Genomic DNA, 11,707 nt, shown 5'->3' on the forward strand with positions numbered 1-11,707 from the left:
TCAATATCATTAGTCATTTGTATTATACCTTAAAATCTCCTTTCTTGTCTTGATTAGAACCATACTGTGGAGGACGGGTCTTGAGACTGACAGCGTCTTGAGTGGAAGACTAGAGGTTCTTAGAATCCGTATCGGAGATCAGGGTAACCTCATCATTGACTTCAAGACTACCACTAAGTATAGAGGTAAGAGATTATTACTGAGAGAGGCTTGCAGTAACACCATGTGGAAATCTCTCTCTTTTTGAGTAGTGTTGGTTCTGAAAAGAACCGGTGGTTAACGACTCAACATTTTGATAAGTAATACTGTGAAGTAGGATTTGAAACTTTGCTTGGTGGAAATACGATATAGAAAGGTTTGCGGTAACACCATGTAATGACTATCTCTAATGAGTTGGGGTGGTTCTGAAAAGAACCGTTGGTTTCAACTCGACGTTTCGATCAGTATGCCCTCTCCAGAAGACGATCAGAGCATACTGATCGAAACGTCGAGTTGAAACCAACGGTTCTTTTCAGAACCACCCCAACTCATTAGAGCTAGTCATTACATGGTGTTACTGCAAACCTTTCTATATCAGTAGACTGTGATCGTCTTCAGGAGTATGTAGTTATTCTTAGTAGTAGAATGGTAAACTTCAACTTCTAGAACCCCAGGTTGGATTTCTGCCAGGGGCAACATGTAGATTGGTTATTTAGTCCCTAGCCGATTGCATAGGTTTCCATGGAATAAGTATCTTGGGTTTTTTCTCCCACATCCTAAAATGAAACTTCCTGGCTTGTCTTCTCTCCATTGGGTTCTTGGCTAGTACAGTGATTTTAAAGTTCCCTTTTCTGAGTAGCCTTGGATTCACAACCAAAAATATTCTTTATCCCCGATGCAAATTATCATCTCTTATATCATTGCGGTACCCGCTGCCAAAACATAGGATTCGAACTGCCTCTAGCTGCTGGGCAACTTCGGTAGTCTAGTTGGTAAGACACTGCTCTAGAATTGCAAGGGTCGTGGGTTCGAATCCCAGCCGAGTAACATGTCTGTGATATTTTTTCACAGGACTCGGGAAAGTACTGAGTATGCAGTGCTAAAACACATTGGTATATGGGTAAAAAACCAAAATTAATATTCTTTATCCCTGATGCAAATTATCATCTCTTACAACCAAAATTAGTCAATAAATACAATCATGTTTTTCTTGTTTAATTTCTCACCCACAGGACTTTTTGTAATGGACCACCACACACTTCCGGAATACAAGTCCAGGATTGTACCACCGTCTGTATTAGGGGTGGACTTCACACTGGAGCAGCTTTGGAGTGAGGGGACATTTGATAGTCCTCAGCAGTTGTGGAGAGCGACCAGTACATACAATCTAAAGGTCAGACCCCAAAAAATAATAATAATTAAATTCACACTTTATTACCACACAGTCAAAAACACAGCATGACAGAATGTATATAATAGCGAACAGAGTAGTTTAAGGTTTATACAGTCAAAGAAAAGGAACATTATGGAAAATTCAAAATTTGTGTTTTGTACATTTTTCTGGATCTGTAGGAGTACCCTACCTGTTATGTGGATAAAAGTAATTAAACCTTTGAAATCTTTGACCAATGCATTGAAATCTTTGATTATCCACGTTTTGACCTTTGACATTGTCTTTTAATCCCATTAGGATTATTCTGGTGATTATGTGATTGAGCTTCTACCGTGTACAGTCACTCCGACCCAGTCTTATAACATCATGCCTGGCATGCCGGTAGTCTGCACTGCTCATCCACCAGAGAAGTAAATCCCTACGACCTAAATTATTCATACTTTTATTGTAACAACTTCTTCTATTGACCCCTTGCACGCGCATCACACGCGGCAACCAATGCCACGCTCACCATGTTGGTGGGCAGTCAGGTTTACGTGTATTAACGCCGCGTCGCCTAAAGTGCACACTCTACTGCATAGCGCGCAGCATAGAGTTATACATGAAAACGCACAGTGAAATTGCCCACCAGTATGGCGCATTCAAGATTTTTCTGCTGATGGCGTCAGGTGAAATTGGTCAATATAAATTGAGTTTTACCCATACACCAATGTCTGTAATGCAATGTACTGACTGCATGGTTTTTTTTTCCTTGAATAATTTTCTGGGGTATTCCTCCCACATCTAAAACGGAAACTTCCTTCCTTGTCTTCTTTACATTTGGGTTCTTGGCTAGGACAGTGATTAACTTCGCTTTACTGAGAGTCCTTGGCTTCACAACCAGAATAAATGAAATGAAATGAACCTTTGGTACATGTCAAAGACCAGTATGCTTACATGGTGTATCTCAACATATGCATCAATTAAGGAACCTGTGAAAATTTGACTCAATTGGTCAGATGCCAAAAAAGGGCTTCAGGCCTGAAGTCTTTTATACGATTCAAATATTTGAGTGAGAAATTACCTCTTTCTCAAAAGCTACGTTACCTTTGGGGGATGTTTCTCACAGTGATTTATACTAACAACAGCTCTCCTTTGCTCATTACTAAGTAAGGTTTTATGCTAACAATTATTTTGAGTAATTGGCAATAGTGTCCACTGCCTTTAATAACTGCTACTTGTGATCATCTCCTCCTTAAGGTTTGTTGTCCCGATAGCGTTCCAGCAGACCAACCGTCCAGTCCCTGTAGTCTACTCCCTCAGTACAGAGTTCCATCTCATGAATAATGAGAAGGTATTCCTGATGAATCCCAACGACGCTGCCATGAGCCTCCAGGAGATGGACTACAAAGGATCATTCGCAAAAGGTCAGTGTTTTTTGGGATGTTTTTTTTTTTTTCACTCTTGAAATATTTCTAGATTGGATCATAGAATAAAGACATACTTCTGCAGGATCAACTGGCTTTTGATTTGTGTCTATTTTCCCCCTGATTTCTGGATTATTTCAAAGGCTTATTTGCAAAAGGTCAGCTAAGAATTCAAATCCTTTTTATCTAATCTTGAAACGATTCTAGAAAGATTAGAACAAAAAGTCCAGGGAACAAAGACATAGCTCACCTTTATCCTTAAGAAATGGCTCTCAACCCCGACAGTGGTCATCCAGCCAAGATCCAGTGAATTAATAAGTTGAGTTAATGCTGGGTAAAAACTCTTGTCCTGGGCAGTACTTATCCACTGCTTGTCCTGAACTAGTTTTTACTAGTCCGTTACTGCACCAATTGAACCCCAAAGTTAACCCGGAGATAGAGTCTTTAGCCCTTTTCACACTAAGACCGTTTTACTCCCTGCTCTGGTCGGGTCTGCCCCTGCAAATGGGTATACCCCGGAGGAATAGCAATCCCTGCTCCGGAGTAGGCGTAAGCGGTAAAACCCAGGGGTATTCTTGGAACGTGCAACCAAAACCCTGGGAATCAGAACCTAAAATTGAATGGGTTGAAAGTGCTACAGGGTAACTAGGGGGTAAAAAGCGTCCTGTCCCTCCGTGGGGCTGCATTCACCGTGGATAAAAAAATAGAGTGAGAAAAGGGTTTAAGAGTATTTATTAAAGGCTTATTTGCAAAAGGTCAGCTAAGAATTCAAATCCTTTTTATCTAATCTTGAAACGATTCTAGAAAGATTAGAACAAAAAGTCCAGGGAACAAAGACATAGCTCACCTTTATCCTTAAGAAATGGCTCTCAACCCCGACAGTGGTCATCCAGCCAAGATCCAGTGAATTAATAAGTTGAGTTAATGCTGGGTAAAAACTCTTGTCCTGGGCAGTACTTATCCACTGCTTGTCCTGAACTAGTTTTTACTAGTCCGTTACTGCACCAATTGAACCCCAAAGTTAACCCGGAGATAGAGTCTTTAGCCCTTTTCACACTAAGACCGTTTTACTCCCTGCTCTGGTCGGGTCTGCCCCTGCAAATGGGTATACCCCGGAGGAATAGCAATCCCTGCTCCGGAGTAGGCGTAAGCGGTAAAACCCAGGGGTATTCTTGGAACGTGCAACCAAAACCCTGGGAATCAGAACCTAAAATTGAATGGGTTGAAAGTGCTACAGGGTAACTAGGGGGTAAAAAGCGTCCTGTCCCTCCGTGGGGCTGCATTCACCGTGGATAAAAAAATAGAGTGAGAAAAGGGTTTAAGAGTATTTATTATTTGTTTATTCCATTTTTGTTGATTTATATTTTTAGGTCAAACCATCTTTGGTCGTGTCCTGTGGAACCCAGACCAGGATTTGGATCGAGCGTACAAGCTGCAGATTGACAAGGTGTACCTGTGCACTGGAGCTGACGGCTTCGTCCCGTACTACGATCCCGGTGGTGAGATCTACAAGGAGGGTCCGCAGTTTGGATGTATGCAGGAAAACCGCAAACTCAAACATCGATTCCTACTGCTGGTAAGACGCTAGTTAGGAATTGGAGCCATTGAATAATAATAATATAATAAGAATAACCGTATTTTTAACGTGCCGTTTGCCAAAGAATACAAAGCACCAGGTATTACTACTGCAAGGAGTGGGCTGAAGTTTGAGATTTAAGACCTAGTAATCCTTAGCACCATGTAATGGTTTACAAGGTGCTGTGGCGCAATGTGCTGTGGCGTAATGTGCTGCCAATCCAGTCATTTGAACGGTGTGGCAGACCTCATACAGGGCACCCACAGCAATGGGAGACTTTTGAGACGTTGGCGGCAGCAGACATTACAGTGCTTCATTGCTCATTATTGCACACATTGGTCTGAGCATGCGCAGAAATGTGAACAAGGACCGTCTCAAAGTTTCCCATTCTTGTGGTACCTTGTGCTTTTGCTGTGGTGAAACAAATTGTACCACAGTATGTCCCAATCTCTGCATGTTACACAATGGAAAGTCCTTTTTAAAAACAGTCGCGCAAACAGTCGTCTGGTAAGACAGCTTTTGCATAGAACACCCTGGACAATAAACCACAAATCCTTTCACATGAGAGAGTGCACAAAGTTCCTAGCAAATAATTCGGCTAGGGAAGTTTTTTGTCGCAGGTTGGTACCTCTTACAATTTAAAAAAAAAGGTTTGACAAAGATTCATAAAGAATGTCGAGTTTGTAAAAAATTGCTTCCGTAGTATTTCACAAAAGTTGAAAAAGTTATCCACGAATGCTTTTATTCCCATCGTGCGAATAAGGAACTAGTCCTACTACTCACCATCATAAACTTTCTTATGTAGCCTGTATTTTTAAAAACCGTTTTATTCTTATTTTTTCTAGGACCGTGGAGACCCAGGTGCAGTCACTAGAGCCTTCAACGATGTTCCATTTGATGCGTCGTTAGCCAGTTACACAGATAACTACAATGCTGTTAGTAGTATGCCTGGTGTGGATGGGTTCACCATGCAGGTCGACCCATTGTACAAAGTAAGTCCAATGGAAAGCTTAGCAATGCTTGATTGCAGCAAACGGTTAATGTTGATAATACATAGTTCTTATATAGCGCTTTATATTCTCCATAATTTGTTTTTTTCTTTGCAAGAACAGGCCTGGAATTTCAGGGAGGCTGTGGCTTCTGTTTCCCCTTGTCTTGGCCTAGGTGCCCCTTATTTCCTATTGACTTAAAAACAAATTAAGTAGAAGTGCCCTTTGCAAAATGAAAATGACCTCGCCCTTTCAATATTTAAATTTCAGGCCTGCAATTGGCATAAACAACTATTTGTTTTGTTGTATATTTGAGTGAATTCTGGCTGTTTGGATTGTATTCATTCTCGTTATGTTTGATGATTCTGTAGGTGCAGTCTGGCCACCAGTGGTACATGCAGGTCATCTACACCATCGGACCCTCAGAGTCTCTGCCAAGATTCCGTCGTTCCCTCATGGCGTCCGTCTCCAATCCCCTCAACCCAAACAGTCACAAACCGAGCTCTCATCATAACGGCACTAACATCAAGTCCCTTAGTCTCAGCGAGGAGGACCTGGCATCCAGCCTCCAGAAAGGTACCACCAACGTGGTCATCCCGGCTGTTATCGGCCTCCTGGGATCCGTTGGGTTCCTGGCGTTGATTATCTTCGTGGTCGCTAGGAGAAAGAAACGGCGACGGGCGGAGGAAGAGAGAAAGCGGCACCGGACGAAACCGGTCAAGTCAACGAATCGCAACGCTCTGCCGCGACAGCCTAAGAGTCACCCAAAGACGCAGGAGGTCGAAATGGACTTACAGAAAATGGTCAAAGTCAGCACGCTCAATATATACAAGGAAAATTTAAACACACCTGCTGTCAAAGTTAAAAAGGTGAACTTAGAAGTGAAATTGAGCAACGCTGACGGTGGGACAGAGGTTTGATGGATTGTCCAACGCCTCCAGTAGATTTTTTGCATTATTTAATAAAAAAATAAGAAACTATGGGTGCTCTAAAATGTTATTTTATCAGTACAGTTTATTTTGTTGTCAACTCAAGAAAACAATTGACTTTTTCTTTCCTTTCCTTTTTTATTATCTGTATACATTGAGAGTTTAAAACTAGAGACACACACCATGGTGGCATTTGTTACTACCTCTAAGTTGATGTTGTTTTTATGATGTATTTACCTTTGCTAGCCATTTTTGTTTTTTATTTACAAATTGTAATTAGATGTGTATTTATGCTAATATATGCTTAAAGCTTGTTGGTAGCGAGGTTTTTCCCTGCAAAATTAGATGACATTGAAATTTGCTTTGCTGCTTTTTGTAAAATACACAAAAAAGAAAATCACAGGTCAAATTGTGTTGATGGTTTTCTTGCGTATAGAGGAATGTAGATTTGGCTTTATTCTAACGCTATTTTCAGTTTTATTTCAATACCTTATGCATAAAAATTAATAGTAATAATTAAAAATTGTGCAGTATTGTAGTTTTTAAATGTAAACTTGACGTAAACCTAATACTGACTATAAAAAATGAATGTATGTTTTTCGTTTATTGTAGTTCTTATTTATATTATAACAATTTGTTATGTATGTTGCTTGTTTCGTTTTTATCTTGCAGAATAATGTGACTGATATGTTACCGGTGCACCTTCTGTTTTTTCTGTCAAAATATATTATTAATAGTTCCTGATAAGGATTTAATGCAGAATGGATAACTATTCATGGAATAAGTGGAAAAAGTATAAAGGGTGCTAGAGCATTTGCTATAAAAGATCTTTTCAAATTTCATTTGCATCCAAAGTTGTGATGATGGCTGATATAATAACCAAAGGGTGACCAGATTTTTGTTCCCGGCAGCCATAACCTGATTTTTCTATTTTATACCACAAACAGCAATCATGCACTCATGAAATTTACTTACTAAAATTATAATGTTTTTCCCCCTGAATTTTACAACTTGTGAATGTTTTTATTTCACTACAATATTCTGGTTGCGAAGCCAAGGACTCTCAGAAAAGCAAACTTCATCACTGTTCTAGCCAAGAACCCAGTGGAGAGAAGACAAGGAAGGAAGTTTCACTTTTAGATGTGGGAGAAAAACCCAAGGGAAATCCAGAGAAAACTCATGTAGTCAGATAGGGACTAAAACCCAAATCCACACAGTGCCCCAGGCTTGATTCGAACCGTGGTTCTAGGACCGCGTTCCCACTGGATCCACATTTGCGAGATCTGGATCCCGCAACAAGATTGGTTGCAGTCGTGAAAGCGCGGCCGCGTTCCCACTTGAGTTTGATCACGCATTGATCCCCCTTTTTGGGAACGGAAGCAGGTTCAAAAGAACACTGTTTTGCTGGCAAATTGTGGGGTCTGATCGCCCTTGCGTTCCCACTAGACTTTTGATCGCCCACTAATCCAAAAGGGCGATCAGATCCCGCTTTAATCCTACTCCCGAGGAGGATCAAAATTGCACGATCAGATCCTGATCGCCCTTGCGTTCCCACTGGAGCCTGTTTCTCATTGATCGCCCTTTGATCGCCCTTTCGGGGTCTTGATCGCCCTTTTCTTGACTCGGGAGATCAATGCGGGGTCCAGTGGGAATAAGGTCCTAGAGGTGGAAGGCGAGGTAAGATACCACCATGCCAACCTGACCGCCCAAAGTTCAAGTTTGTTCTCTGCTTGTTTTGATCTCCCTTTCTCCTAATGTTTGTATTTTGTGTGAAATGTTTTAGATGGATACATAATTATTTATATTTGGTGTTTATTTAGTGTGGCCATGTCTGGATTAATGGCTTACGGCTATGGCTAGATGACTGCAAATACTACAGCTGTAGACAAAGCCGCTATATCCAGACGTGGCCCAAGTTGAAATCTTACCAATTCAGGGATAGTATAAGAAATTCAAAAGATGCTGCAAAAGACAAAGAGACAAACAGATTTTAAAATGTTTGAATGAGAAAGATTGGCTGTTGCCAGCTTGGTGTTTATATACCCCCCTTGTGGGAGTTTGCCAAGTTCCTGGACAGGAAGATCATATAAACAAACAAACAAACAAACAAACAAACAAAGTGACAAAAATTAGAGATGACTTGCTTTGAAGTATTTGGATTTTTTCTTTTGCTTTGAAATGTAGCTAGAATGAAAGAACCCAATGACAGGAATTATTTGGTGGCAGTTTGAAGAAAATCAGTAATTGGATTCAAAAATTGTGATTCGTTTAAGGGAACACTCGTCAATGTTTTTTTTAAAACTTCACTCCCTCTTTTGATATTACTTTTCAAAAATAATTCGGAATGTTAGAAATATTTTTTACAAGGCAGTAAAAGTAAACTTGTTTGATCTCTTGACAAAATGTTGCAGGTCCTATGTTAGTTTTATAAATCATTGACCAGTCAGAGCTCTTGTACACATGTAAATACAACTTCTTTTTTTACAGCCAAATTTACTATTGAAGACGCATATTATTTTTAATTTCTTCCCAATTGTTTCTTTGTACATTGTGACTCGCAAACAGTATGGTGCTATATTTTGTGTACAACAAGAGAAATCTTGCTGACGATGTCTTGTGTATGTTTAGGGATTTGTTAAGTTATTAGCTCAATTGGCAAAGAGCGTGCCAGCAGTTTTGATAAGTTATGTACGAATTTTGTTTTTATTTTCGTTAGTTTGTTAAGGGAGTAAATGACATATCTGACTATGTCAGCAAGTTAACACTAGCCAAAACAAAACTAAAGCAAAACCAAAGCCACGCAACACGGGGAATATAAATAGGAGAACAATCTAGTAAGGTTTTCAGTTACACCATGTACATGAGTAGGATTTGAAACTGTGCATGGTGGAGATACAATCTAGTAAGGTTTGCGGTAACGCCATGTATATGAATAGGATTTGAAACTGCATGGCGGAGAAACAATCTAGTAAGGTTTGCGGTAAACACAAACTTGAGTAAAATTTGAAACTTTGCATGTTGGAGAAACAATCTAACAAGGTTTGCCGTAACACCATGTACACCCCAGAGTAAGATTTGAAACTGTGCATGGTTGGAATACAATCCAGTAAGACTTGCGTTAACACTATGTACATGAGTTCTTTATAGACAATAGGAGAAAGGTCTACAATGGCCACTTAGATGCGTTGGGGGCGCTCTCCTCCTTCATGGAGTTACCAGCCAAATTGTATTACATTGGCTGGTAGCCTGGTTCTTTGTATAATATAACTAGCAAGGTGGTCAGCTTTAAGGGCGTACTAGTACTGGGTCGGTAGTAATGTAAAGGCACTTCAGCAAAGTGTGTTTTTTTGTTTTATTTTTATTTTTTAAGGTTTGTTTTGTTTGTCCGCAGAAATATAGTGATTTGTTAAAAGAGGCTGCATTCTAAAGCCTGTATTGTTTATGCATGGAAATAATGACTGGTTTAAAGTACATCCATTGTACTGTTAGTAGCTAGGACTTGGGTTTGGGGAGGAGTTTTGGCTGATGTCAAAACACAATTTTTTTAGGACTGAAATGTAATATTACTACTATTAATAGCGTCATAGAATTTTCAGCCACGTATTTTTTTAGTGGAATTATTTTTATTTAATTTTAGGCAGTAGATGCCTGGGGGAGTTTATTGCAAATAATGAAGAAATAAACGAGGTACCGGTTGGGATAAAAACATCTGTTTGTTTGTGGTTATTTTTTTTCTTTTGTGGTTGCAAGCTTGCTGAAAGTGTTTTTGTTTGGTTGTAAAGCTTGCCCGGTTGGTTTCTGAAAGTGTGTTAGTAATAGATTGGAACATTAGAAGTATAAGACATGATGTGTAAGGACAGAAATCACCATTGTTAGTCTAAAAGCTTACTGATTATGAAGTTCATAAAAAAAAAATCTGTAAATATTTTCCTTTGGAACAAAGTTGTCTGAAAACCTACAAAAATGCTGAATTCGGTTGTTACAACCAACATTAAGGACAAGGTGTTTCATGCTAGATGTTAAATTTGCATCAGGGATAAAGAATATAAATTTTGGTTTTTACCCTTACACCGATGTGCGTTAGGACTGTAGTCTCAGTACTTTCCCCGAGTCCTGTGAAAAAATATCACAGGCATGTTACTCGGGTGGGATTCGAACCCACGACACTTGCAATTCTCCGGTGTATGGGTAAAAACCAAAATTTATATTCTTTATCCCCGATGCAAATTTAGTTGGTCAGACACTGCTCTAGAATTACAAGGGTCGTGGGTTCGAATCCCACCCGAGTAACATGCCTGTGATATTTTTTCACAGGACTCAGGAAAGTACTGAGTATTCAGTGCTAACACACATCGGTGTATGGGTAAAAACCAAAATTTATAGTGATTCATGCTGAATATTATGTATGGTGTTTCACTATTTTCTCCTGCTCACACAACGTAGTTTCCACCGATTTGTCAAAGTTCATGTATATGGAACCGGTTGATCAACACAAACACCATACATGCACACTGGGTGTGACTATTTTTCAGCTCTACCATTCCTGTATAATACCTTAACCAAATTCATACCAACACATTTCAAAGAGGAAAAAGTTATTTCTAGAAACGGACCCTATAATCATACTATAATCAACAAATTTGGAAAACAAGAATGGATTATTTGGATTGACGATAATATTTGAAATACCTTATATTATTACTCAAGGTTTCTTTGATCACAGAAAGTTTGTGGCACTAAGAATGTTTTTGGTGTAACTGCGAGCTTTTTGAGTATCAAACCATTATTTATAAATGCCCGAACAGACAGGCAGACCCGAAGGCAGAGTTTGTATGGTCCAGCATTGTTTAAAGGATTTGGGTACTTTTTCAAAATGTCCACAGATTTACATTAAACTTACAGGGTTTGAAGATAATGATAGTGGAAAGCCCTTCCCTTCAAATATTACTAACTAAGATTGTGTAGTAGAAATGAGTAAAACTTGTCACAAAATCATTTTGGTCTCATGAGACCAAAACTTGATTTTAGCATGTAAAATCCCCTTAACCAGTTATGATATAACTATAGCATAACTGGTTAATACGTTTTTACATGCTAAAACTGAGACGAAAATTATTACTTTTACTCATTTCTCAAAAACTACAGCACCTCAGTAAGTAAAATTTCAAGGGAAGCTTTCTACTATCATAATCTTCAAACTGTGTAAGTTTAATGTATAGTGGGTCCATTGTTCATATTGGTAATGCTATGTGTGGCTCCATCTTTTAGTTGTTTTCCGACCCCACAAGTTCAAATGTGCAAGTACACGCCCCTACTCCCTGTCCAAAGTAACCCCTGCTACTGTACTTGGCAACCCTTCACATAGTAGCATTACTGATTTATCCTAACCTCTGACCTTAGCTGAGAAGGAAAGACTTGTATCTTCCACTCTTTAA

At 39.4% G+C, this 11,707-nt stretch overlaps 1 protein-coding gene across 2 annotated transcripts in view; it reads left to right on the forward strand.

Annotated features, from left to right (window-relative positions):
• Window positions 1–9,966, forward strand: part of LOC139952788 (extracellular matrix organizing protein FRAS1-like) — a 167,253-nt gene extending 157,287 nt beyond the window's left edge. Inside the window, exons 59-66 of one of the 2 annotated variants that reach the window (XR_011787911.1) lie at window positions 58–185; window positions 1,212–1,372; window positions 1,670–1,782; window positions 2,612–2,778; window positions 4,149–4,354; window positions 5,200–5,346; window positions 5,715–9,179; window positions 9,246–9,966. Coding sequence is in view for 1 of the 2 variants with exons in the window: in XM_071952003.1 (XP_071808104.1) it covers window positions 58–185; window positions 1,212–1,372; window positions 1,670–1,782; window positions 2,612–2,778; window positions 4,149–4,354; window positions 5,200–5,346; window positions 5,715–6,263 (1,471 nt within the window). In the remaining variant the exon portion in view is untranslated. Of the gene's footprint in view, window positions 1–57; window positions 186–1,211; window positions 1,373–1,669; window positions 1,783–2,611; window positions 2,779–4,148; window positions 4,355–5,199; window positions 5,347–5,714 lie in introns of both variants that reach the window. The other variant, XM_071952003.1, reaches the window with a different exon arrangement.
• The last annotated feature ends 1,741 nt before the right edge of the window (window positions 9,967–11,707 follow it).

Source organism: Asterias amurensis, chromosome 21 (genome assembly GCF_032118995.1).
Source record: "Asterias amurensis chromosome 21, ASM3211899v1".
NCBI classification, from domain to species: Eukaryota; Metazoa; Echinodermata; class Asteroidea; order Forcipulatida; family Asteriidae; genus Asterias; species Asterias amurensis.